Source organism: Nicotiana tomentosiformis, chromosome 2, assembly GCF_000390325.3.
Source record: "Nicotiana tomentosiformis chromosome 2, ASM39032v3, whole genome shotgun sequence".
NCBI lineage: Eukaryota > Viridiplantae > Streptophyta > Magnoliopsida > Solanales > Solanaceae > Nicotiana > Nicotiana tomentosiformis.
The window spans coordinates 46,694,518-46,722,233 of NC_090813.1; the positions used below are offsets into that span (position 1 = coordinate 46,694,518).

The 27,716-nt window shown below is 37.4% G+C and overlaps 5 protein-coding genes across 7 annotated transcripts; 1 reads left to right on the forward strand and 4 right to left on the reverse strand.

Moving 5' to 3' along the window:
• Window positions 1-2,022: 2,022 nt before the first annotated feature.
• Window positions 2,023-4,101, reverse strand: LOC138904731 (uncharacterized). The gene is made up of 3 exons (XM_070193235.1): window positions 3,740-4,101; window positions 2,526-3,499; window positions 2,023-2,420 (listed from the first exon to the last, which is right to left on the reverse strand). The coding sequence occupies exons 1-3, from the start codon at window positions 4,099-4,101 to the stop codon at window positions 2,023-2,025; spliced, it is 1,734 nt and encodes a 577-aa protein (XP_070049336.1).
• Window positions 4,102-14,708: 10,607 nt separating this feature from the next.
• Window positions 14,709-15,389, reverse strand: LOC138904732 (uncharacterized). Its single transcript, XM_070193236.1, has one exon. The coding sequence runs from the start codon at window positions 15,387-15,389 to the stop codon at window positions 14,709-14,711; it is 681 nt and encodes a 226-aa protein (XP_070049337.1).
• A 2,139-nt stretch (window positions 15,390-17,528) lies between these two features.
• Window positions 17,529-18,441, reverse strand: LOC138904733 (uncharacterized mitochondrial protein AtMg00810-like). The gene is made up of 3 exons (XM_070193237.1): window positions 18,185-18,441; window positions 18,014-18,089; window positions 17,529-17,624 (listed from the first exon to the last, which is right to left on the reverse strand). Exons 1-3 carry the CDS (start codon window positions 18,439-18,441, stop codon window positions 17,529-17,531), a joined length of 429 nt encoding a protein of 142 aa, XP_070049338.1.
• A 3,676-nt stretch (window positions 18,442-22,117) lies between these two features.
• Window positions 22,118-22,807, reverse strand: LOC138904734 (uncharacterized). The gene has a single exon (XM_070193239.1). It carries the CDS (start codon window positions 22,805-22,807, stop codon window positions 22,118-22,120), a length of 690 nt encoding a protein of 229 aa, XP_070049340.1.
• Window positions 22,808-25,866: 3,059 nt separating this feature from the next.
• LOC104101878 (thiosulfate sulfurtransferase 18) lies at window positions 25,867-27,422 on the forward strand. Of its 3 annotated transcripts, XM_009609417.3 has the most exons (6): window positions 25,867-26,088; window positions 26,238-26,321; window positions 26,420-26,493; window positions 26,623-26,693; window positions 26,846-26,896; window positions 27,151-27,422. In XM_009609417.3, exons 1-6 carry the CDS (start codon window positions 26,072-26,074, stop codon window positions 27,238-27,240), a joined length of 387 nt encoding a protein of 128 aa, XP_009607712.1. In that variant the 5' UTR covers window positions 25,867-26,071; the 3' UTR covers window positions 27,241-27,422. The 3 variants fall into 3 exon arrangements, with proteins under 3 accessions (XP_009607712.1, XP_009607709.1, XP_009607710.1); XM_009609414.4 differs by having other exon boundaries at window positions 26,035-26,321; XM_009609415.4 differs by having other exon boundaries at window positions 26,035-26,321; window positions 27,160-27,422.
• Window positions 27,423-27,716: the final 294 nt, after the last annotated feature.

The following is a 27,716-nucleotide window of genomic DNA, read 5'->3' on the forward strand; positions in this document are numbered from 1 at the left end:
ATTTGAAATAAAATACTATGATTGTTGCAATATTTTCGGTCTTGATTTAATTTTCTCGACGCAAATTTATTGTCTACATTTTTTTTTGGGTGGGACGTACACAGTTTAGACTCATGTGGGCCAGGAGTTTAGGAACATGCAATTTAAGCTCATGCGTCAAGGAGCGTTGCAACTTCAAGGATAATACTTCTTCAAAAACTTGCCATTGATAGGGCCGATTCTCATGCCATCTTCATCAACCAGCTTGTAAGCCCCACTTGAGTAAGCTTCTTGTACGACATATGGCCCATCCCATTTTGAAGTGAACCTCCCTACAGGTTTATGAGAAGTAATAATGGGTCTTCGTATGGCAAGGACTTGATCTCCTACTTGAAAGGATCTTGGGCGAACTCTTTTATTGAAGGCACAAGACAATCGAGCTTGATAACATTCAAGACTCTGTTGAGCTTCCAACATCTTCTCATCAAGAGCTTCCAACTATGTTAATCGAAGTCGAGCATTTTCTTCATCAGTGATCCCTTCTTGATAGCCAGTCGTAATGAAGGTATGTGACGCTCGAGTGGCAAGACAGCTTCGACTCCATAAACGAGTGAATAAGGAGTTGCTTGTGTTGGCGTGCGGTGAGTCATCCTATTCCATACATTCATTCTAATCTCGTTTGGATTTGGAGACGACTTTCTTTAACAAGTTGCATAGAGTATCTTTGTAGTACAGGAAGCGAGGTGCACGACGACAGATTTCAGTCCTTCTCCTCGGATTTTCTAGAAGTATCCCATAGCTTAAGTAGTCGAAAATGGGTTGTCGCCATTCTTCTTTCTCAGCTTCAGAAATAGCGACAAGATGCTTGAGTTCATTTCCTTCACCTTCAACCTCATTTAGCGGCGGTACTACCCATTTTTGGTAGACACTAACTTGCGCTTGATCAGGCAGGGTTAACGATGAAGCTAGGTCAGCTAAAGCATCAGTCTTCTTATTTTCTTTCCTTGGCACATGTTGAATAGTCATGTCACTGACCCATCCCAATAATCTTTTAGCATAATCATGATATAGGCGTAGTTCAAGTTTCTTGACCTCATAACTACCTAAAAAATGGTTGAACACCAACTGAGAGTCACCAAAAACTTGCAATTGCAACCGCTTCATTTCGACAGCCATTTCAAGCCCAAGTATTAGTGCTTGATACTCAGCAACGTTGTTAGAGCAGAGTTGCGTCAACGTAAAAGAGTAGGGCAGAACTTTACCTTGAGAAGTGACAAATACTACACCAGCAACTACTCCTCCGCGATGTGCAGTACCATCAAAGTACATCTTCCATGGAGGTTAAACTTCAATGACCATTGCATCCTTATTAGGTAGTTTGTCAGTTAGCTCCCAATCATCAAGTATAGGGTGATCTTCCAAGAAGTCTATCAACGCTTGTACTTTTATATCCTTTTGAGGGATGTACAAAATCTCGAATTGTTGAAATTGAAGATACCATCTCGCTAGTCAATCACTAAGAACAGGTTTTGACATCACGAACTTGATGGGATTTGCTTTAGAAACAAGACGAACAACATGAGCTTGAAAGTAGTGCTTCAACTTTTGAATTGAGAAGACTAGCGCCAAACACAACTTTTCAATTGGCGAATAATTCATCTCGTTTGGTGTCATCATCCTGCTCAAGTAGTAAAGAGAGTTATCTTTCCCCTCACTATTTTCTTGGGCCAGCAGTGCTCCAACAGACCTTTCTTGTGCTGAAATATAAAGTATCAGCAGCTTTTCAAGTATAAGGGCTGCTAAAACTGGAGGCTTCATCAAGTAGGATTTAATGCCCCCAAAGGCATAACTACACGCTTGGTCCCATTTGAAAGGGACACCTTTCTTCATAAGTCGACTGAATGGTTGGCACCTCCCAGCTAGGTTTGAGATGAATCTCCTAAGGTACACTAACTTTCCTTGCAGACTTTTCAATTTGTGAATATCCCGAGGCTCAGGCATTGTCAAGATTGCATCTACTTTGGCTTGATCAATATCAATCCCTCAATGTCGGACAATGAAACCAAGGAACTTTCCGGAAGTAACTCCAAATGCGCATTTTAATGGATTCATCCTAAGTTGGTACCTCCGGAGCAACTCAAACACCATTCTCAAGTCTTTCAAGTGGTTGCTCTTCTTTCTTGATTTTACCACCAAGTCGTCAACATAGCATTCGACATTCTTGTGGAGAAGGTCATCAAAGATATTCTGCATAGCTCTTTGGTAAGTAGCACCAGCGTTCTTCAAGCCAAAAGGCATTACCTTGTAGCAATAAATACCCTTTGGGGTACAGAATGCAGTAAGCTCTTCATCTTTTGGTGCCATGCGAATTTGGTTATAGCCCGACGAACCGTCCATGAAAGACATTGCCTCATAACCAGTAGTAGCATCGATCATCAGCTCTGGAATAGGAAGCGGGAATTCATCTTTCAGGCACACATTATTGAGATCCTTGAAGTCAACGTACACTCGAATCTATCCATTTTTCTTCCTTACATGGACAATACTTGAAACCCATGTTGGGTATTTATCTTCACGAATAAAGCCAGCTTCGATGAGTTTGTTAACCTCGGTTTCAATCAAGGGAACCAAGTCTGGCCTAAAGCGCCTTTGGGCTTGTTTAACAGGGCGAGCACCATTCTTGACGGCAAGGTGATAGACTGCTACTTTCGGGTCTAAGCCAGGCATCTCTTTGTAGCTCCAAGCAAAGACATCCCTGAACTCCTTGAGTAACTCAATATAAGTGCTTTCTGCATCAACTTCTAGTAAAGCACTTAGGTAGGTGGGTCTTGGTTCTTTATCGGTGCCAAGGTTAACTTCTTTTAAGGCATAAACTGTAGTCTTCACTCCTTCTTCAAGTTCAGGTGGAGCATCTTCCGTATCTTTATCTTCTTGAGAGTCCCCATCATTGAAGGATATGTTATAACACGGTGAAATATCCTCCAATTCTGCATTATCCTCCATTGAAGATGGAACACCATTCTCGCCTTGTACAGTAACATGATACGAAGAACCCATACTTTCTTCATCTTCGTCACGTTCCTTAGTGTAGACCACAATATATGGCTTTACCTTCAGTACTTCTTTGCATGAAATCACAAGTTTTGTTTGTCGGCTCATTCTAGAAGGAACCAAACTTTGGAAATCCTTAGAGATCTTCTGGATTTTGGGAGAAGTGGGTGTTATTATGCTTTGAAAATTTCTTAGGAAATTGTTCCCCTTCTTTAATGGACCCAATCTCTCAAATACATAAGTTATCACAGTTGATTTTCCAAGTCGATCAAATACAAAAGGCCTGTTAGAAGCGGCAGATTCGTCTTCTATAGTGATATAATTGTTGCTCGCCCTTCTTATGGAGATGCGCACTGGTGACGGTTGCTTGTATACCAAACCTTCATGTGGTTGCCTCGTCGCATATTCTGATGGGAGCTTCCCTAACTTTGACGCCTCATTGGGATTGTATCCAGCTTTTGCAAATAGCCTGTAATCATTAGGATCAAAATCTTCATATGTTCGCTTTGTAGGGAGTGCCACATTTTGCAAACGATTTTGGGCTACAAACCCTGCAAGTGGCTTTGAGGACAACTTTACTGCCTCAATTCATTTTACCGGAAGAGTTAACTCCTTTAGCATGTTAGTTTGGAGATTAGATGATTCACCTTCATCTTTCTTTCTTTTAGGGACATATTAGAGTGAATGACTTACTTTCTTGCCATAAGACGCAATATTCCCTCTATGAGATTTATTCGCGTTGGGTTGTACCTCCTCAATAATAGCTTTGGATTTAATAGTAGTCACCTCAGCTCTTTTAGTTGTGGACTCGTCATTCTTGCTTTTCATGCCATCATCAACTTTTAGCTCCTTCACAATGTGGTTCTTCTTTGCATCGGCGAAGTGTGACTTAGCCGAAGTGAATGGCTCATCATCAGCAATTATCTTCTTCTCGACTTCACCCTTGTAGTATTTTAAACATTGATAGTAGGTAGATGGAACTACTTTATTCTCATATATCCAAGGCCTTCCAAGCAAGACGTTGTATGAAGTCTTTGCATCGATCAAATAAAGCCATGCGTTTGATTGCATATATTCAATGGTTGAATCCTTGGATCATCACACGACTTTCTGAGATTTCGTTCATGGGAATACCATGTTCTTTCACAATTTGAATTGGCAAGATGTTCACTGAGGATCCTCCATCAACCAAAATTCAATTTATCTTTTCATCACGCATATAGCCAACCAGGTACAACGGGCAGTTATGAAGAGTGTCACCTAGTAGAAGGTCGTCATTTGTGAACGTAACTTTTTCCTCGTGCGCGTTAACTTCTTGAGGGATAAACTCGATGAGCTTTTCTGGAGATGTTGCCAATGGTAGGTCATCACTCTTTTCTTCCCCTTTATCAGCATTGCAACAAGAGGCCTCAATACCATCACGGGAAATCTTCATGCGGAACCAACATGGCAAGAAATCCTCCAAGGTCATTGGATGTCATGGCTTTTGATGGTGGTGCACCTCCACTTTTGCTTTCTTCAAAAGCCTAACTGGATTCTGTTTCCTTGGTCCTTTTACCATCATTTTCCTTGTTAGTTATTCTATTGATTCTTTTCGTGGGCTCCTTTTGTGGCACCTACAATGAGTCACCAACGTCCAACCTTCATCATCATCAGGTTGATCGACTTCAACTTCATTGTTCTCTAGTAATTCTCCATCTTTACTTTCTTTAAAACCACATAATTCATCCGGACTGAATGATCCAAAGGTGATAGAGACTTGGTTTGAACTTGCTTTCTTATCTTCAAGCACGATCTTCTTTTCACGAGCCAAGTCTATAACTTTATCCTTGAAGACAAATCACTTCTCTAGAGGGTGGCTCACAAGTCGATAGTATTTACAGTAATTTGGGTCGTTCATTTTACCAGCTTCATTTGGCCGCTTCATCTCTGGAAGCTCAATGAGATTTAACTCGAGGAGTTCTTCAAAAATTGCTGGCATATCAGAATCCAGAAATAGGTACTACTTCTCATGGATTTCTTTTAGAGTCAACTTCCCACTTGGTTTATCTTTAAAAGAAGTGGATTTCGTACTCTGCTTCTTGCTCACCTTTATTGTGAATGTTACAGGTGATGTGTTGGCATTCATAGATTCTTTGTTTTCAGACCTGGGTACAAACTTGCTCCATTTCCTGACTTCTTGCTTGTCGTTCCCTTTGCGAGGCTCATAGATAGGCAGTCTTTTGTTTCCAGCAGAGGCCATGCTTAACTCCATGTCGTGGGCACGAGTCATGATTTCTTCAAATATGCTAGGCTTGATCCCTTGCAAGATGTATCGGAGTCCCCAATGCATGCCTTGGATGCACATCTCTATGCCATAAGCTTCACTAAGCCTCTCTTTGCAGTTGAGGCTTGTATTCCTCCAACAATTGATAAAGTCGATAACTGGTTCACCTTTTCGTTGACGAGTATTTGTAAGTTCTATCATACTTACAGTACGTCTCGTGCTATAAAAGCGATTTAGGAACTCTTCCTCTAGTTGATCCCAGCTATTGATAGATCCAGCCTCGAGGTCTGTGTACCAGTCAAAAGCATTTCCTTTTAGAGAGCGGACAAACTGCTTGACGAGGTAATCTCCATAAGTCCCAGCATTGTTGCACGTCTCAACGAAGTGTGCCACATATTGCTTTGGATTACCTTTACCATCAAACTATTGAAACTTTGGAGGTTGATAGCCAGCAAGCATCTTCAACATATCGACCCTTGCAGTGTATGACTTTGCATATGTAAGGGAGGACTTGGAAGAAACTTTATACTTGTTCTTAATGGTTACTTCAATGAACTCCTTCAATTGATCGATTAGAATCATCCCTTTAGATGAGACAGGGATAGCCTTAGCGGATGCTATTTGTCTTGGGGGAGAATCAATCTCTGGAACTTCTGGGAGCTTACCAGGTGCATGGGTAGATTCTTCTTCCATCAAAATTCCCACCCTGTCTATTAGCTTGTCAATTCTAGCATCTTGATTTTTCATGCACTTGGTCAAGCCAGTGATTGCTTCCGTCAAGTTTGCCAACTGCTCTTCCACAGATGAAGTGTTTGTCAGCATGGCTTGCATAATTGTTGTAGATGATGGGGAGTAGCATGGATTGTCACACAGATTGATTCTCGAATGGCTCACGCTATGCGGTGTAAGTGGGAAGGATCCATCACTTAAAGCATCATCATCTTCCTTCACAGCAGAGTACTTAGATCCGGAGAGGTCAAGCAGAGAGGTCAAGCAGAGCAAGAGTTTTCTTGATCTTTTCAGCAACATCGCTTCCTCCTTCGGGTGCGTTTGTGGAAAATCTTGCTCCTTTTGAGGATGAAGATCCGAAAATGGGGGTTGATGCGGACGACACTTGGTATGCTTGTTGTCCTAACGAGCTTGCTTTGCTCCTCGTAACTGGTCCAAAGCTTCTAAAAGCAACATCGAGGATGCTTTCCACATCAGCATAGAACCTAGAATTAACAGCCTTGGTGGAAGTTGAACTGGAGTTGATTTTCTTTGAAGCCATTTTAATGTTTTTGAACTTTGGTGATTGAAACGTTGAGATGAGAGGTAGAGATTGTCCTACTGGGTGTGCCATAATTTGTAGCCAATAAATTTGCGTCAGAAAAATAATCGAAACTGAAAAATATTGCAACAATCGTAGTATTTGATTTCAAATATTTGAGTGTACAATCTCTGTGAATCCTCTGATTCTTTTTTCCAATAGTAAATAAATTCAAGGGCCTTTGAGCTTGATCTTGAATCTATATTTGTTTTCACGAACGATGATCTTAAATTCAACTAGCACGAGCTTTGATTTGAACTCGTACTCCTTGAATCTTGACTTATTCTTCGTTCTTGAGCTTGAAGTTCTTCGTTCTTGAGCTTGAACTTGATTTCTTGAACTTGAACTTGATTGCTTGAAGCTTGAAACTTGTAGAGAAATTTGTGGCGTTTGATCCACGAGCTCTTTCTTGCTTCTTGTTATAACTTCTGGTGTCTTTTCTGGGTTATGAAGACCCCTATTTATAGTTGTGGGAGGGAAGAGTTATGATAAGAACAAACTATTTCCGACCAATCAAATTGAAGTGTGACAAGGCCCCATTTGATTGGCCAGAACATGTCACTTGCACATGTGGCGCGATTTCATTGGCCTTTTAATGTGACTTGGCATGCCTTGTCATTTTGACACATGGCATGATCCCATTGGTTCTTTTGTTTGACTTGGCGTGCCACGTCATTTGACACGTGACACCAAATTGGGCCTCTAGGAAGATGATATCTTGGGCTTAATGAAGTGTGCTCATCACTTTAGCCCAATTAAATAGGCTAGCCCAGTAGATTTGGACCTATTTATTTAACCCATATGTATTGGACTTATATAATTAATTCAATTATATTAGCCCATAATATTTATTTGGACTAAATATATTCAATCTGAGATTAAATCCAAAATTTTTTATGAATTTAAATTCAATAAAAATTTAATTGCCTACGACAACCATAAAGAAATATCAACAAGGGCACTCCCGAAGTATCGCCTTGTAGTCCCAAATCATAAATAAATTCACAATATCTCATTTCATTATATCATCGCGGGAGCCTTCAAATTTAATTTTAAAGAAAATATTTTTTCGAAATAGCATCCCGTGTTTTAGCCACCCATATTACACAATATGACTTCTAGTAGTTCCCCTACTAGCCACGAGTATCAAGCCACCCTTATCTCACCGCATGTGTTTCAACACCCAGACCTTATACCATCGCATGCGTATCAATATCACCATATATCACAATTTGCATCTCAAGTGCTCAAATATTTCAACTTGCCAAAATAAATCAACAACAATAATATTTTCCACAATAAGGAGCTCACGGCTCAATCACAATGAGTATAAAAATCTCACAAAATATTTGGGAATGAATAACTCAGCAAAAGTAATATTTCAAAATTCTTAGAACGTTGTCTCAACACCAAGTTTAAAATTGTTAAATTCTTCATATTAATAATAATTCAATTAAAAAAATTCAACCTTCAAATATTGAGCACAGAATAAAAGAAATAAAGTTTCAACTAAACAGGTAAAATAATTAGCAGGAAAAATGTCATGCAAATTTAAAATATAAAAATAGATCAATAATGATGAATATAACCGGATAAAATAATTTAATTAATGTTTAACAGAGATCTACATAATGTAAAACCAGAGTTTTTTCACATTTAGCCCGTGTACAAACTCGTCACCTCGCGTATATGAGTTTCTACACATCACAATTTTTCATATCAATACCAATCCTAAGGGGAATTTCTCCCACACAAGGTTAGACAAGTCACTTACCTTGAACCGTAAAATTCATTACTCTTCTATGCCTTTGCCTCGTGAATTTGCCTCCGAAAGCCTCGTATCTAGTCATAATAATTTTGATTCAGTCAATACAAATTATTGGAAATTAATTCCATATGAAAATACTAATTTTTCAACAAAATTCGAAATTTAACTCAAAAATCGCCTGTGGGACCCACTTCTCGGAAGCCGACAAAAGTTATAAAATATGAACGCACATTCAACCACGAGTTCAACCATACAAAAATCACTAAATTCCGACATCAATTTGACCCTCAAATCTTCAATCTAAATGTAGGGATTTTCATAATTTTTCCAACTTAATCCACAAATTAAATGTTAAAAATAACCATAGATTCGGGTACTTTAACCAAAATTGAGTTAAGAACACTTATCTCAAATTTTTCCTTGAAAATCTCCCGAAAATCACCTATTCCCAAGCTCCAATTTGTCAAAAATGGAAAATGGGACGAAGTCCCATTTTCAGAACTTAAAGTTTCTACCCAGGGATTTCTTCTTCCCGAACGCGACCCTTGCCTCGCGTTCGCGAAGCATAAAATGTGCTGCCCAAAATTTCCTCTTTGCGAAAGCGAGGGTCCTATCTCGAACACGATGACCGGGGGTCACGTGCCTTCGTGAACGCGACGCCTCACTCGCGAACGCGTAGGCTAACGCGTGAAGTCCACCACAGCCCTCACTCTTCTTCGCGAACGTGTGGCCTCTCTCGCATTCGCGATGCACACTGACCCTCATCCTTCTCAAATGTATCCCTTGCTTCGTGAATGCGAAGAACAAACTCTCGCCTGCCCAAGTTCCCCTTCGTGAACGCGAGACCTCTCTCGCAAATGCGAAGAAGGAAACCAAAGCTGGACACCAGAAATTCCTTAGTTGTTCTCCAAGTCCAAAATCGATCTGTTAACCTTTCGAAACCTCAAATCACATCAAATAACCTCAAATCACATCAAATAACCTTAAAATATCATACGAACTTAGTCAAAACCTCAAATCACATCAAATAATGCTAAAACTACGAATCATACCCCAATTCAAGCTTAACGAAACTAACGAATTCCAACTTCTACACTCGATGCCAAAACCTATCAATTCAATTCTGATTGACCTCAAATTTTGCACACAAGTCATAAATGACATAACGGAGCTATAAAAATTTTCAGAATCAGATTCCGACTCTGATATCAAAAAGTCAACTCCCCGGTCAAACTTCCAAACTTAAATTTCTATTTTAGCCATTTCAAGCCTAATTTAGTTACGGACTTCTAAATAATTTTCCGTACATGTTCCTAAGCCCAAAATCACTATACGGAGCTATTGTAATTATTAAAACTCTATCCCAGAGTCGTTTACATATAAGTCAATATCCGATTAACCTTTTCAACTTAAGTTTTCAACCTTGAGACTAAGTGTCTCAATTTATTCCGAAATTTCTTCGGACTCGAACTAACTACCCTGGTAAGTCACAATACAGCTATAAAGTATAGAATGAGCAGTAAATAGGGGAATGGGGCGACAACTCTTAAAACGATCGGCTGGGTCGTTACACCTTCTCAATGGCATAAGTTCCTGAGGTATAGAAATAGGTGAGCCGGTGTGTGGTGAATCTAGGATAGGAGAAACTGGAATTAAGCTAGGAGAGACTTGATGATGAGGATGAGTATATGAAGGGCTTGATGATGGTGGTGAGAAAACATCTGTTACTGCAGATTTTGAGGAAGTAGGTAGTGATTGATATTTTGATGTGGTTGAATAGGTAGGTTCTGTGGTGAAAGTTGAAGTTGGAAAAATAGGATGGTGTGGTGTGTTGATTTCAGCAAAAGGGAAATGTGCTTCATGAAACTTTACATCCCTAGACACAAAAACGTTCCTTGTGGACAGCTCGAGTAGTTTGTATCCCTTTTGTTGAAGAGGGTAACCAAGTAGAACACATGTTGTTGCCCTCTCATCAAACTTTCCTCTTCCTTGTGCTAATGTAGAGGCATAACATAGGCACTCAAAATTCCTCAAATAGTCTATCACGACCCAAAAGTCACACTTGTCGTGATGGCGCCTATCTCAATACTAGGCAAGCCGACAACATCAATAACCCATATTTTTCTTTTAAATACTGAAAACATAATAATTAAGTTTAAGAGAAAATCCCACAAATACTAGATATAAATACACTCCCAAAATCCGGTGTCACTGAGATATGAACATCTAAATGATAACAAAGTCTGACTACTAAAAACAATGTCTAAAAATTTAGAACAGTACAAAAACTGAAAGGGAAGAGAGTCAAGGTTTGCGGACGTCAAGTAGCTACCAAGATAATCTCCAACAGATAAAACTCTGAGAACTAGCAACCGACGTATCCAGCAGTACCTGGGTCTGCACACGAGGTGCTGGGTGTAGTATGAGTACAACCAACTCAGCAAGTAACAATACTAAATAAAGAACTGAAAGTAGCGACGAGCTTCTCAGCTAAGTCCAATTACAGTAATTTCCAATAAGAAAGTAAGCATGCTTGCAAGTTCAATAATTAAGGCCCAAACAGTAATTTCATATCATGTTTGACTGAAACAGGAGATAATATCTTTCAGAAATTTTCTAGAACAGGGATATATGACAATTGTAGTACAACAATAATAAAATCAATGCATCCTCTCAAAGCAACAGTCACTCAGTCCTCCCACTCACTCAACACTCAGCACTTGCACTCAGTAGGTACCTGCACTCACTGGGGGTGTGTACATACTCCGGAGGGGCTCCTTCAGCCCAAGCGCTATAATCTGCACGGATAACTTACGTGCTGCACGGATAACTCATGTGTTGCACGGACAGCTCACGTGCTTGTATAATATCTGGATCCGCACGGACAACTCACGTGCTATAGTATAATATCTGGATCCGCACGGACGACTCACATGTTACATGGACAACTCACGTTCTATAGTATAATATCTCACAACTAGGCCCTCGGCCTCACTCAGTCATAAATCTCTCTAGTCTCTCGAGCTTTCAATAATCATGAAAATCAGCTCAAACAACAATGATATGATGCATCAATAATGAACAATAGAGACTGAGATAAAATAAACAAGTAAACTGTGACTGAGTACAAAACTACAATTTGGCAGAAAATTCAACATGTACACGACCTTTGTGGTTCCCTACAGTGTCAACACATAATCTAAACATGATTTATGGTTCAATTTCTCTACTATATGGAGAATGTACACATAACAACGGATTATTCAATTACATAGTTCCATGGAATTTGACCAAGTCACAATTCCTACGATGTACGCCCACATGCCTGTCACCTAGCATGTGCGTCACCTCAAAACCCATGAAATAACACATAATCTGGGGTTTCATACCCTCAGGACCAAATTTAGAAATGTTACTTACCTCAAACCATGTAATTTCTTATTCTGCTACCCTTTGCATCACGAATCAGCCTCCGAATGTCTCTAATCTAGTCACAATTAATTTGATTCAATCAATTCAAATTATAGGAATTAATTCCATATGAAAATATAAATTTTTCCAACAAAATCCGAAATTACACTCAAAAATTGCTCGTGGGTCCCACGTCTAGAAACCTAACAAAAGTTACAAAATATGAACGCCCATCCAACCATGAGTCCAACAATATAAATTTCACCAAATTCTGACATCAACTCGACCCATAAATCCTCAATTAAAGTCTTTGAAGATTTCTATTATTTTCAACCCAATCTTTACCCATTTGAACTCAACAATCTTTCCACAAACTTTATTGGTACGTGTATGTATAAATAATACTCTCACACTCAAGAAACATACTCCCAATCACCCATCTTTACCCAAACTAAAAATTGAAGACTAGGGTTAGAACCTTACCTCTTGGGTGAAGATCTTGTGATATTTCTTGTTGGATTTCAAATCTTGAACAAGATCTTGATGAACAAAGCACTTGGGTTTCTTCCTCTCTCTAGAACACTCTCACTTCTCTCTAAAATATCAGAATTTTGCCTTCAAAATGAGCCCCAAAGGCTATTTATCAAAATAGAGTCGGGTTATAAAAATCAGAAAATAAAAATTCGCATAATGCATCTACGGCCCACGAAATGGGCCACGAAATGGACCCTGGGAATTGGGCACATTCTGCCCGAGTATGCGACCATTCTGCGGTCCGCATACTGATTCTGCGGTCGCGGAATGGACCGCAAAACACTTCTGCGGCCGCATAATGGCCCAAAATTCGCTCGAGTTTCCGCTTCGTTCTGCGGTAAATCCCCGGTCCACATAACGTTTCTGCGGTCGCAAAACAGACCGCAAAATATCCTTCTTCTATCAAAACTTTTCCTCAACACTTAAGTGTATTCTTCAACCCAAAAATTCCGAGCCGCGGGAAATTTCTACAACCTTTGTACTAATTAATCTACCTCGGCACCACAAAACATTAATTTCCTTAGCAAAAAATTTCGGGGGTCGTTAAACATAAGTCAACATCCGGTCAACCTTTTTAACTTAAGTTCTAAACCTTGGAACTAAGTATTCCAAATCATTCCAAAACTTCACCGGACCCAAACCAATTATCCCGGCAAGTCAAATAACAACCGTAAAACACAATTTGAGCAGTAAATGGGGAGACAGGGTTGTAATACTCAAAACAACCGATCGTGTCGTTATATAGTCATACTTGGGTTTTTGCTGAAATAGGACCTCATATGGTGTTTTTCCATGAAGAACACTAGAAAGTAACCTATTGAGAAGATGTGTGGCAGTCAGAATAGATTCACCCCAATATGACATAGGCAACCTGGATTGAAACATTAAACCTCTAGCAATCTCTAAGAGATGTCTATGCCCCCTCTCAACAATCCCATTTTGTTGAGGAGTTGCTACACAAGATAGTTGGTGCATAATTCCTTCTGAAGCTAGGAAAGCTGCCTCTTGTGTGCGTTTTCCCAATTCTAGTGCATTGTCAGATCTTATCATCTCACTTTTACATTGAACTATCTCTCAACCATGGACAAAAAGTATTTAAGCGTAGGAAAAGCATTGCTCTTAGCACATAATAAGAATGTCCATGTTCCTTTACTATAGTCATCTACTATAGTAAGAAAATATCTGAATTCATTATAGGTATTGGACTTATAAGGTCCCCATGTATCTACATGTATGAGATCAAAAATATGTTTGGATTTAATGATGCTGAAAGGGAAAGGATTCCTTGTCTGTTTAGCCTTAGGACAAACATCACAAATAAATTCAGAATTTGAGTAACAATGAAGGAAATCTAAATGTTTCATTGCTGAGAATGGGAGATGTCCCAACCTTATATGCCAAAGCTTAACATCTGGAGTAGCATTAGCATGAACAGGACTAGAAAAAGACACAGACTCTGAAATGGAATATCTTCCTTTTTGAATTGAAGATACATTAGTACTGAATAGACCCTTAGACTTAAGACTACTAGATTCCAATATGTAGAGTCCCTCTCTAACTTCACCAAAAGCTTGTGGACTCTTCATTGAAAGGCCTTGCAACACACACCTAATAGATGTGAATAGGACATCATATTTGAATTGAATACAAAACCTATGAACCGATAACAGATTGTATTTGAAATCTGGAACATGTAGCACATTGTTCAAGACATGACCTAGCAGAATAGAAACACTTCCTATATGAGTAACAATTACCTTGAAAGAATTAGGTAAACTGATGTTCAAAGGTACATAAAGTTGAGTTAGAAACAAGAAAGAGTTAGGATCAAAACACATGTGCTCTGAAGCACCTAAATCAATGATCCAGGTGTCTAAATTTAGAGCAGTAAACACTGAACCTGAGTATTTTAGAATAGTACCAGCAACTGCATTAGCATTGATTCCTGAGTTTTCTGCTTGTGCGAACTTTGCCTGCTTATACATGCTCATCATTTCTGCAACTTGTTCCTTGTTGAGTTGCTGCCCAAAGCTGATATTGTTGTTTTCAGTACGCTGTCCTCCTGCATTCTCATGATCTTCATGTGCCAAAACTGTATTTTCCTTGATCTGATTTTGATAACCTTTGTGATTGATAAACTCAAAATCATCTGGAAATCCAATGATTATGTAGCAGTCTTCGTGTGTATGTCCTGTTTTTCCACAATAAGTACAAGATACATTTGGATTGTACTTATTCTTTCCCTTAAACTTTTGCTGAGGTTTAGTGAACTTCTGTCCTGAATTGTTATATTTAGGTGCCATGATTTCTTCTCTTTGTGCTTGGTTTCTATTTTTCTAAAAATTTATCCCCTATTCTGTGACCATAAAAGCTGCAAAATCAGCTAAAATCTAAGCATTAGGCTGCTTGGCCTCTCCAGCTGCCATGAATGAAAGTGAATCAGAGTTAAAGTGTGCATTTGCATAAAATTCTATTTGATTTTCATCTTGCAAAAGAAGTGAATAGGCAACATCCATGGTAGGCAAAGGGTTCATCATGAGTAAATTTCCTCTTGCTTGTGCATAAATGTCATTCAAGCCCATTAGGAATTGAATCAACCTCTGGTCTTCAAGTGACTTAGTTAACTTTCCTTTTCCTTCACAAACACAAACACATGAACAACATATGATAACATTTAAAGTATCCAATTCATCCCACAGTTGTTTGAGTTTAGTGAAATATCCTGCAATGTCACTATTACCCTGCACTAATCCTGATAGCTCTTTCTGCGGATGATAGAGCTTGGCTCCATTTGATCTTCGAAATCTCTGCTTCAGACTGTCCCAAAGCTCTTTTGCAGTTTTGGAGTATATCACACTGTCTGCAATATCCTTAGAGAGAGCATTCAGAATCCAAGATATCACTATGTCATTGACACAGCTCCATTGTTCATGATCTGGAGACTTGAGATCTGGAGATTGACATGCTCCATTGATGAAACCAAGTTTCTTCTTGGCTGATAAAGACAACAGAATAGATGTCCTCCATCCTGGATATCCTCTTCCATAAAACACAGTGTTGAGTAGAGTCATGCTAGGAGAATCAGAATTGTTAAGATGATAAGGATGATTGACATCATAGCTACTGCCTTTGCAACATTGCTGGTATCTCGAGTGATGGTTGTTGCAGGTATCTTAGTTTACTGATTATAAAAAATGAATTTGATGTAAATGAACTGGATGATTGAACTATTGGATCGAGCTTATTGCTCTGATACCGTGTACGAAATGAAGAATGAATTGTAAAATTTTCTCTGTGTATTTCAGCACTGTCACTGTACATGTATATATACATTTACATCTGAAGAATAAAGATTGGCAGGAAAGAGAAACTTTGTACACTTGTCCTATTCTAATTTGCCTACTAATAACAAATTTATTTTTTCTACTCAACTAACTATATTCCCTCACATGTTAATCACGTGAGGGAAGCTTCTAGTATTAAGATTATCATATGGTCTATAATTAATCTATCATGAGTTGATTTGCTTGATCCAAAGGTCCTGGCTCCTCCGCGTGTTCCAAACAATCCACTGAATATAATCTATGTAACACAAGTTATATCGAAAATAGCCACTTTGGTCTGAGAACAGAACAAATGAAATTCTTTCTTCTAGGTCTTCTTCTTCTTCATTTCCTCTTCTCTATATGTGGGCAAAGCTCCATGAAAATCATAATTAAGATGGGGATTCTTCTTCCCAACATGATTTATAAAGTCAAATAAAATTTAAGTTCAATATATAATAGAATTTTCAAAACAAAATTCAAGTTCAGCAAAAACTTGACTTTTCGCAAGCACGTCTTTTCAGTTTTTAAAATAGAAGAGAATAAGACGACTTAAGTAAATACGGTTATAATCTTTTTTTGGAGCTGTTATAATACGTATTTATAACAATTTAGATACATGTTATGACCATCTGAAGAACACTTGTAATATTCATCAAATTTTATTTAAAATTTAAAATTGTTAAAGAAAATAAAAGATACTTAAGTAAAAATATTTAAAAATTATTGAACAAGCTAACTAATCTTCGAGCTACCTTTTAAGTCCAAGCCCCAACGTGTTCAAGTGTCATTTCCTCCATAATTTTCTACCAAAAAATTATTTTTAGGGTTGTATAAAGTATTTAAAAAACACTTCTCTCCTTTTATATTTTACGTACCAATCAAGAGGAACATGTCTCTTTTCTTCCTAATCACTGCCTAATACTAACATAAATTGTTACACTTTTAGTTAATACGTTAGTTCGTATCATGTTCTTTCAGTTAACCGTTAAATTATTTTTCAGAACTAAAACAGTGGTGAAAATATTGCAAAAACGTGTTTTCGTTCTTCCTTTTTACAAACACTTGTGCCAAGTATGAGTAGTAATATAACTGTCTTGTTGGATTATGAATTTGTGCTAAGATAATAAGTTTATGGCATTCATCGAGATAGGGATGTTTCAAATATCTACTTCAATAATTGACACTTCAGATCCATCGTGCATGCTCGCCGACCACTGGCTATATATTCTCTTTCTGCTTGAAGATGACAACTAATTTGAAATATATTGCTTTATGAGGCTGATATAACATAGAGTATATATTATTTTATTGGTATTATGTAAAATACTTAAAATATTTTTTTAAGTCAAGTTGACTTTGTCTGAGTAACCAATTATACATTCGCATCGCCTTGTCAAGTTAATATTAGGTGGAAAAGTAATGTAATTTGTATGACATTAGATATTTTTGGGATAAAGAAGATGTCTGGCAGACACATAATAGTTCCAATAATAATCAGAATAATTCTGATTAGAGTGTATATACATACCCATCCATCCTACAGTAAAGTGATTTGGGCACAGATATATATTAAGAGAGTTTAATTTTGTGTCAAATTCTTTACTTAACCATGCAAATATACTGTAATTTCACCAATTTTACCTTTTACTTTTTTATATTCTCATCAGGTAGTTGTTGGATTTTGAAAAATCTTCTACAACTCTCCGCTCCTTATCATCTGGTCTATTGTGGCAAAAAAGCATAAGAAATATTGCGAGTCCAAAAGGGAACTAAAACAAGATTGACACGTCATTGATGCTCTTATGACCAAGGTTGTTGGACCGAAGTGGTTTTTTTTACCTCCAAAGACGTAGAGATTACAAACCAAAGTGTAAATGTACGCCATCAAACAAAGATTGCAACACCCTTGACAAAATATTGAGGATTAACAATGTGATCGAGCTCAGATTGAGCTCCAATGGAGGAAAGGGAAAACACCCACTGGAAAGTTTCGAGAAACAGACTGAAGCAGAAATAAAATTTGCTTACTTTCTAAAATATCTATAAAATGTATTTATACACGTGCACAGCTGGCACCAGCTCTAACCTCCACTAACTATTAATCTAACTGCCTTATTACATTGATAGCCTAAATGTTTACAGAAATAACCTATGTAAATGTAATGTGGGGACAATATGACTAATTATAAAATAATTTCAACACCCCTCCCCTCCCCCTCAAGTTGGAGGTGCGGAACCCACAGCCAATTTGTCAAGTAAAAGAGTATGTTTGTTGCGTGGCAAAGACTTAGTAAAGATATTTGCGAGCTGTTCATGAGTAGGAATGTAATGTAAGGAAATCAGGCCATCTTGAAGCTCTTGTCTCTTACAAAATGACAGTCCACTTCTATGTGTTTGGTCCGCTCATGGAAGACTGGATTCTTTGCAATGTGAAGTGCTGCTTGGCTGTCATAAAAGACAGGTATGGGCAGAGAAAGAGGTACTGTGAGTTCCTCAAGCAGTCATGCAAGCCAGACCAGTTCTCCAACTATTTTTCTCACTGCACAGCTTCTGCTGATGACAAGGAAATGGTAGATTGCTTCTTAGATTTCCAACTGATGCGGCTGTCACCAAGCAATATTATGTAACCACTGACAGACATCCTAGTTTCAGGGCAAGCAGCCCAATCAGAGTCACAAAAGGCTCTTACTCTGTAATCTCTACTGTTGGATAGAAATGTGCCTAGAGATAAATTCCCTTTCAAGTATCCCAACACATGTGCTGCTGCTTTTAGGTGACTATCTCCAGGACTTTGCATGTATTAGCTCAAGTGTTGAACACTATAAGCTATATCAGGCCTAGTTCCTATAAGGAAGTTCAATTTCCCAATTAGTTTCCTATAGTGACTAGGATCTGGAAGTAGTATCCCTTCTCCTGCTTTTAACTTCACTGTTGGATCAAGAGGTGAAGTCACAGCAGAACACCCTATACAGTCAAACTCCTTAAGAAGGTCTTGAGTGAATTTCCTCTGTGGAATCACAACTCCATCCCCTTTATAAAGTATCTCCAACCCTAGGAAGTAATGGAGTCTGCCCAGATCTTTTATTCTGAAAGTTTTATGTAGGGACTTCTTTAAGCTGGTAATTTCCTCCAAGTGAGCTCATGTGATAATAACATCATCTACATACACAGCCATAAAAATTATTGAGTTCTCTTTACCTTTATAGAATAAGGAGTAGTCAAACATAGAATGTGTGTAGCCTCTAGAACAGAGAGCTTTTGTCAATTTGGCATACCATTGTCTACTAGCTTACTTTAATCCATACAAGGATTTGTTCAACTTGCATACTATTCCAGATTGCTCTACAAGTAAGCCTGGTGGTACCTCCATATATACTTCCTCATATAAGTCACCATGGAGGAATGCATTGTTCACATCTAATTGAAACATTTCCCATCCCTTCTTAATTGCTATCCCAATTAGAGTCCTCATTGTTGTCATTTTCACAACAGGTGAAAAAGTCTCAGTGTAATCCACTCCAGCCTGTTGAATGTAACCTTTCACCACCAACCTAGCTTTGAACCTCTCTACACTCTCATTTGCCCTGTGCTTTATCTTATACACCCATTTTCATCCTATGGCCCTTTTTTTCCAACTGGAAGTGGCACTAAATTCCAGGTGTTATTGGCATACAATGCCTCAAATTCTTGAGTCATCGTTGCTTGCCATGCAGGTATAGCAGCTGCTTCTTCATATGAGACAAGCTCACAGCCTAGTGACACATTCTTTATCAAATATTTACTATCATTGGCCAAGGCTCTAAAGTCAATGGGTTGCATATCAGGAATAAATATTAAAAGAAAGAGAAGATGTGCTTTGTTCATCTTGAGGTGAAGTATTGACAGGTTGGTTTGGGAGTGTATACATATAATCCTTCAGGTAAGTAAGAAGTTTATAAACTCTAGGTGGTCTGATATTTTCTGGAGATGGGGCTGGAGTACTTTGGTTAGAATCAGATAAGCTAGTAGTATTATGTGGGCTGTTTTGATTCTGGAGTTGTGGAAATATGATACTAGGTTCAATTGTATCCTGATCACTTCCAGTGTCATAATCTCCTGATACAAGTGCTGGTGATACCATATTGTGACTGTGAGGTGATGCAGTGGGAGATGCAATAGAATCATTTGAGCTAGAGTTAGTTGGTCCATGATTTTCTACATTCAGATACATTAGAGGTAATGGGAAGGAGGAAACATCAAAGTTAGAAAATAGATCATTAGAATTTCGTTTTAAACTAAATGGAAAAATATTTTCATGAAACAATACATCTTTTGAAATATATATTCTTTTTGTGGCAAGATTTAATACCTTGTAGACTTTTGTCCCAAAAGGGCATTCCATAAAAACATGTGGGATTGATCTAGGTTCAAACTTGTCTTTATGTGTTTTGAGAGTGGCTGGGAAGCAAAGACAGCCAAAGCTCCTAAGATGTGAATAAAGTAGTTTTTTCTGGTAGAGTAGTTCATATGGACACATGTTTTTGATAGAGGATGATGGCAGTCTGTTTATTAGGTAAGTTGAGGTGAGGATGCATTCACCCCAATATCGTAAAGGCGGTTTGGATTGATACAGCAATGCTCTAGCTGTTTCAAGGAGGTATTTGTATTTTCTTTCCACTATGCTATTTTGTTGAGGTGTATAAGGGCAAGTCTTTTGGTGTATGATTTCTTTACTTTGAAAAAATATGGTGCTGGCAGCATTAATAAACTCCAGACCATTATCTGTTCTAACTGTCTTAATGGTAGTTTGAAATTGATTCTTTACCATGGCAACAAAAGCTTTGATGATATGCAAAGCATTGCTTTTGCAAGTCAGAAGGTGTGTCCATGTAGACCTGCTGTAATCATCTACAAGGGTAATGAAATACTTATAGCCATCATGAGTTGAAATATGATAGGAACACCAGAGGTCTACATGTAATAGCTCAAACATTTTAAGTATATTTGTGGTACTTTGTGGAAAGGGGGATCTGCTTTGCTTGGCCATTGGACAGACAAGGCAGAAAAATGGTTGTTTTTGTGCAAAGGTAGTTGGGATGACTGAGATGCCCCTCATTTTGACAAAAGGCACATAGCCCAATCTATTATGCCACAAAATATCTACATTATATTTCTCAGAAGCAGATGCATTTGGAACAGAACTACAAAGTTTATGGATTTAAGAATAAAGAAAAGAAGAGGCATTTGAAACAGGATATTCATTATTATTGCTTGAAACAGTAGTTCCTACAATGGACTGCACTTTATTTCTATTGTGCGTATAAGTAGTGGTGGATGCACAAGGTGCAGTGTGAGAACTATGTGATGAAACAGTAGTGTCAAGTGTAGAAGGTAAAACTGATTTACTTTTGCATGAATTTGAGTAATGAAAGTAAAGGTTGTCCTTGGCCTCATCAATCTCCGGTGACCTCTTCAGCGAAGGGCCCTATAGAAGAAGACAAGAGAATTTTGTGAATACAACTATGCAGTCTAGTTGCACAGTTAGGGAATGAACAGAATTCAAGTTAAACTTGAAATTGGGCACATAAAGTACTTTTCTTATAATGAACTTTGGACTAAGAATCACATCACCAATAAGTGTCACCTTTACTTTGTACCCATTGGACAGTGAAACTAGGTAAGGGTATACTAAAGTTTTGATATTGCACAGTAATGTCTTATTGTAGGCCATATGGTTTGCGGCCCCGGAATCAAGGATCCACGAGTCAACATCTAATTTAGAACATTCACGCAACTGATTACTATTCTTAATAGAAGAAGAACAAGCAACAGTACCTGCAAAGTTTACAGCTCCTCCAATCAGGTTCATGTCTCCTGGCAGAGGCGGATCCAGGATTTAAATTCTATGGGTTCAATTTTAAGATTTTTAACATTGAACCCATTATATTTTTAAAGTTATGGGTTCATATCTACTATTTTTGCAATTTTAATAAATTTTTACATATAAATTTTTACTCCGCCTCGAAAATTATGGGTTCAGTTGAACCCGTAGTCAGTACACTGCATCCACCTCTGTCTCCTGGATCCTCCCCTGTGTTTTCTGTTTGAAGTTTTTCCAAAATGTTGAGAAGCTGTCCATATTGTTCTTGAGTTAGGTGTTGCATAATTCTTCCTTGTTCATGAGGACGCCATTCGATTTCTGAAACATTAGGTCCCTCATTTGGTGTTCTAAATACATTTGATGCAACTCGCTTCCCTTTATCGTTGTTGCCGTAACTAGGATACTTTGAATTCTGAGGGTACCCATGGAGTTTGAAACACTTATCTTTATCGTGTCGTGGCTTCTTACAATACTCACAAAACAAGCGAGGCTTGTTTGATGAATATCCTCCTCTATTTGCATTGTTCCAAACATTGTATCCATTTGTACTATAATTGGTCTTAAAATTATTGTTTCCAGCACTTGCATTAAGAGATGCAGACTCCATCACAAATTAATTGTATGGCTTAACTTTCCTCTGTTTTTCCTCTTGAATGAGTATGGAAAATGCTTGTGCAATGCTAGGTAGTGGGTTCATCATCAAAATACTGCCTCTCACCACAATGTATACCTCATTCAACCCCATTAGGAACTGAATTAATCTTCTATCTTGTTCTGCCTTGTGCATGTTTTCCTTAGTTCCACATGTGCAGGTGCAATTGCATTGAGCGTGTGCATTTAGGGTATTAAGTTCTTCCCAAAGCTTCTTCATTTTGGTGTAGTAGCCAGTGATGTCAAGAGTTCCTTGGCTTAGATCACTGATTTCCTTCTGAAGCTGATACAGCTTAGCACCATTAGTTTGGTCATATCTATCTTCCAATTCCTGCCATAATTCCTTCGCATCCCTAACATATTGCAGACTATCAGCCAAATATTTCGAAAGTGAGTTGAGAATCCACGAAGTGACCATATCATCGCATCGTTCCCATTGATCAAAAGTGGTGTGACCTGCATCTAGCTTCTTACCCTTTCCTGTGATAAATCCGACCTTGTTCTTCACTGATAACGTCCTAAGTACTCCTCTTCTCCAGGATCTATAACCGATGCCGTCGAAAGCCACCGGTACCAGCATCGTCCAGGCGTTCTCTGACGGATGTATGTACAAAGGACTAGACGAATCCAAATTTTCTTTGTCTCCTGCCATGAATTAAAGTGTAGGAATCGAATCGTGATCGAACAGCAATCAAAATCGGTGGAAGTGATTTCCTTCTGCAATTTGTTTTTGCCCTAATTGAGCCGAATCAGTAATTTTAAAAGAACGAATGAAGCACTGAGAGAGAATGAGAAAATTGAGTGACTAAAGAGAGAATCAGAGCCCATGGCTCTGACACCATGACAAAATATTGAGGATTAACAATGTGATCGAGCTCAGATTGAGCTCCAATGGAGGAAAAGGGAAAACACCCACACTAGGAAGTTTCGAGAAACAGACTCAAGCAGAAATGAAACTTGCTTACTTTTCAAAATATCTATACAATGTATTTATACAAGTGCATAGCTGGCACCAACTCTAACCTCCACTAACTACTAATCTAACTGCCTTATTACATTGATAGCCTAAATGTTTACAGAAATAGCCTATACAGAAATAACCTATGTAAATGTAAGGTGAGGACAATATGACTAATTATTAAATAATCTCAATAACCCTTAACCTTAATCAAACGTCTCGAGTTCGAATTTTCAAAATAAAGTCGCCCGTTGCGGGGAGAGTTCTACTCCAAAAGTAGGACAGGTGGTGAGACCAATTCGATCTAAATACTCAACTATGTTAAAGCTTTGGTGAACCGTGTAAGCCCAAGTGCTGAATATAGCAAATTCTTCTTCTTCTGAATATAGCAAATATGAGTACTACTTATTCAAGCTGAAGGACAGCTACAAAGAAAACTGCATAAAATTTCAAAATGCGTCCTGTTCAAATACCATAAGGTAGTTGGTTTATGTGTAGGGTAAACGATTATTTTTGCTGAATAAAAGATAACTTACTGTATTTGTCGACAGTCGATATACAAGCTACAAAACGGGGAAGATTTATAAGGACATAGCTCATTACTAAATGGCCAATTTGTGGCTTCAGCAACAAAGAGCCCAGTAGTACAGCGCATAGAGCCGTTTGCGTTCTGGGCTTTGTCCGATCCCGACATGGGCTATGGACATTTGATTAGTTACATAAGTCCAACGAGAAACCCGGTCCATAATTAAGTTATTCGTATATTTGCACTTATTTTTTGTTTCTAACCAGTGTCCGGCCGCCGCTTTCAGATTCGACTAATTCAAATACATGATGAAAGTCCTACTTTGGAAGATAAAATACTCTCTATCAAATGTGACTTCATTGTCGAGTCTCGAATTCGAAATTTTTGTTTAAGGATGAAGAGATACTTATCGTCTCACGATAACGTTAGTAGTATAGATTTTCACTTTATTTTGTAATCACAACTAAAATTTTTCAAATTATAGTAGAGGTTATAATTTAGCAGAAGCCTTTTTGGTTTGAAGTGCAACATTTAATTTTCTTTCGTCACAATCTTCAGTATCAATTAATCTTTAGTCAATTATGGGTCACGTCCAGGGGCTGATGCAGCGTAGAGTTGCCGGGTTAAACTGAACCTAATATTTTTGATACGGATCATAAATTTATGTGTAAAAATTACTAAAATTATTAATAAATAATATATATGAACTCATAACTTTAAAAATATAATGGTTTCAACACTAAAAAATTTAAATGTCGAACTCATAGAATTAAAATCTTAAATCCGTCTCCAGTTAGAACTAAATAACAAACTATAAGCGGGGGTTTCAACGTTATATAATTGAGTTAGAACGTAAAAAGCAATCAAAGTTGAAATTACGTTTAGACATGAATTTCATTGAAAAAAATAATAAATTTGTGAATCATTATTTCATTTGAAATACCCTCAAACAAGGTTTTCAATATTTCGCCATTATTTTAAATACTGAAATTCAATATGTGCAAATATTTGTAGCCAAACTTCAACTTACAAATAGGGACAAATTTAGTGAAGAAGCTATGAGTTGATGTGAACTCATTAATTTTGACATAAAACATGTATATGTGTTAAAATTTACTAAAGAAGTAAAAAATATAATAATAATTAGACCCAAGAAATTGTGCGAAACGTGATAGAATTCCAAATTCGAACCCTTTTAAGTTCAAATCTTATATACTCCTATGCTTGCAAATAATGGCTTCAGTAGTTGCAGGTGAAGTTATGGCCAAATTAAACACCCGTTCATGATTCGTTCTTTGAACATCTATCACGAATGAGTCGTTCGTTGGACTTGGGCTGTACAAAATATTTTCTGAAAGAATAAGTCCTTTTCATGTTAATTTTTTTCTAAATGTATGTTTGGTTGGTGAGCAAAGAATTTTCTGTTGAAAAATATTTATTAAATATTGACAATAATGTTAGCAAATTGGATAGCGTTTTTGTCAAACTTTGAGTATTAAAGATTTATACTGTAATATAATTTACAGTGCTGGCATTTTCTGTAATATAATTTAGGAGTTGAGACAGTTATAGATAAAAAAATAAAAATAAAAATTGTTTTTTTAAGAATATTTTTTTTTAAGATACTATATAATATTTACTTTTCTTCTAAATTAGGATCTATATTAATGTTAAAATATTTTGTTTTCTTTTATTTAGAAATATTCTAGATTGTTTACTTTCTTTCAAGTTTAGTATGTACTTTAATTGTAGATATTTACTTTCGTTAGGATCTAGAAGAAAAATAATATATTTTTCTTATTTGATTCTTCTTAGTTGCCTACAAATAGTGATGTACTCTTCTACTTTAAATCAATGTATTAAATCAAAACAAGAATTGTCATTTATTCTCGTTTTCAGTTTTCTCTCTATTTTTCTCTGATTTTCCATAACACTCCATTCATAATTAACAGAACTTATCTTTCTCTTTAGGTGAAAATTATTTTCTAATAACCAACACTAAAAGATGACTTAACTAAAAGATGACTTATCTAACAAAAATATGTTTTCATCTACCCAATGGTACACAAATTAGGAGAATATCGATTTTGGGTAATTGGTCAAAGTAGACAACACAACGTGGAAGACTTTGAAAATGGCAACCCATTTGCTCATATGCAACAGTAATTCTTTAGCGTAAAGTAGAAATTTAAGTGCTTAAGTAATTGCTTATCTTGCGGCGAAACTCGAAAACAATAGACGGAACAAAGAAAGTGCCAAACCATCTCCCTCACATTAGAATTAGATACATCGCGGTTTTCCCCTTCCTGCCAATTTTTCATTCTCGAAACAATCGAACCGCCAATAGATCTCCTCTGATATCCAGCAGCAATATTTGCAGTCAAAAATTTCACTTTCAAAGAGATACATAAGTACAACTTCCATCCATTGACATGGCCAGTCAACCCTGGTAGATTAAAAATTTTCTTTACACTCACAATATTACTACTTCAATAGGCGGCAAACATTCATTTTAGGTTGTTCAATTATGGGTACTGTTTTATGGAATAGTCTTCTTTCTCTTGTTCTTCTTCTTCTAGTTCTGCTTCTGTTTTGTAGCTCAGGAGCAGATGAGGTAGTTACTGTAGATGTTCATGCAGCTCGTCATCTCCTCCGCTCCGGCCACCGCTATCTTGATGTTAGGTAAAAGTTGCCACAAATTGAATTTATTTATTCAATAATGCAATTCGATCAGTCTTCGTACTCAGATTTCTGATCTAGGTTTCATGCAATTTGAACAGGACAGAAGAAGAATTCAAGAAAGGGCATGTAGAGAACTCTTTAAATATTCCCTATATGTTTAATACTCCCCAAGGTCTCTCTTTTCTGATTCTTTCAGTTATTATTTGACATGGGTCTTAGTCTCTTTTAGTCTCTGTCAACTCATTAATGTCCTGTATTGATAATGATGTTTCGACTTTCGATATATATTTGGTAATTTTAGGTAGGGTGAAGAATCAAAAATTTATGGAGCAAGTATCTGCCGCTTGTGGCAAGGAAGAAAAGCTAGTTGTGGTAAATCAAACTGAATTTGTCACCTTTCTTATTGATCAACAACGTGCCCATTTAGACTTTAATTTCTCTCGGAATTTGATAAAAGGTTTTGTTAGTTATTTGAAAGATAGAATATTCTGTTATTTGATGGGGGTAAGCTTTCTGTCGTGTAGGGATGTCAAAGTGGTGTGAGGTCGCTGTACGCAACTACTGATCTTACTGCTGTAAGTTGAATTCTCTCTCTCTCTCTCTGATTATACTGTTCTGTTAGAAAGATGTTACCAGCATATTTACTTTCCGGAAAAGAATCTGGATTTGGTAAATGATCTAACTTATTTACAATGAGATCTATAATTTTAACGGGTTGTAGCAGGTTAATTACACTTTTTTTAGGCTACAATTCTAGGCTTACTAGATTGTTACATGGTTCCTAATACTGATACTATATTCAAATTAACACTAATGATGAACTTGGCAGGAATTCAAGCATGTAAGCAACATGGGAGGGGGATATGAGGCTTGGTTGGAGAGTGGGTTTGCTGTAAACAAACCACAAGATGAGCTTTGAATCAGTCGGACTTCTCTTGTTGCAGCAGTACCAGTACGTGCTAGCTATCAAGAGAAGAAGTGTAAATAATCACTTTCTTAACCACGAAAGAATAAGTATTTCATTGAAATCGCAAGTATATTCTCTCTATTTGACGCTCAGTGTAAAACAAAAGTATTGCAATAAAGTCTGTGATTTTGACATCTGCATTTTTTTATACTGTACTAAGTATTTTACTCGAGACAGAAATTTTAAATAGATGAGAAACCAATTGAAACAGAAGAAAGAAAGCTTACTGTTTAATGATTTAAAAATAGGAGGTAAGCTGCTGGACGGCTAGGGAGGATGTCGTTGGATGTTTGTTAATGGCAACTGGCGAAGAGAACTAGTCAAAAATACATTATTCTTTAAAATAAAATAAAATAAAAATAACTTCACCGATGAGAACCAAGGGCGGCTCAACAGATCTCGAGGCCTAAGGCGAAACCATTTTCGGA

Bases quoted from the DNA above. Each gene is read 5' to 3' on its own strand.
- LOC138904731 (XM_070193235.1), bottom strand. From the start codon at position 4,101: ATGCAATCAAACGCATGGCTTTATTTGATCGATGCAAAGACTTCATAC. The intron at 3,500-3,739 runs GTCTTATGGCAA...TAATGATTACAG, and splicing joins TCTCATAGAGGGAATATTGC to GCTATTTGCAAAAGCTGGAT. The intron at 2,421-2,525 runs GTATTGTCCATG...TTCCTATTCCAG, and splicing joins ATACCCAACATGGGTTTCAA to AGCTGATGATCGATGCTACT.
- LOC138904734 (XM_070193239.1), bottom strand. From the start codon at position 22,807: ATGGCAGGAGACAAAGAAAATTTGGATTCGTCTAGTCCTTTGTACATA.
- LOC104101878 (XM_009609414.4), top strand. From the start codon at position 26,167: ATGGGTACTGTTTTATGGAATAGTCTTCTTTCTCTTGTTCTTCTTCTT. The intron at 26,322-26,419 runs GTAAAAGTTGCC...CAATTTGAACAG, and splicing joins CACCGCTATCTTGATGTTAG to GACAGAAGAAGAATTCAAGA. The intron at 26,494-26,622 runs GTCTCTCTTTTC...TGGTAATTTTAG, and splicing joins TATGTTTAATACTCCCCAAG to GTAGGGTGAAGAATCAAAAA.
- LOC138904733 (XM_070193237.1), bottom strand. From the start codon at position 18,441: ATGCAAAGTCCTGGAGATAGTCACCTAAAAGCAGCAGCACATGTGTTG. The intron at 18,090-18,184 runs GTGAGAAAAATA...CTTTTATGACAG, and splicing joins TCATCAGCAGAAGCTGTGCA to CCAAGCAGCACTTCACATTG. The intron at 17,625-18,013 runs GTAAGAGACAAG...GAAACTTTCCAG, and splicing joins TAGAAGTGGACTGTCATTTT to TGGGTGTTTTCCCTTTCCTC.
- LOC138904732 (XM_070193236.1), bottom strand. From the start codon at position 15,389: ATGACTCTACTCAACACTGTGTTTTATGGAAGAGGATATCCAGGATGG.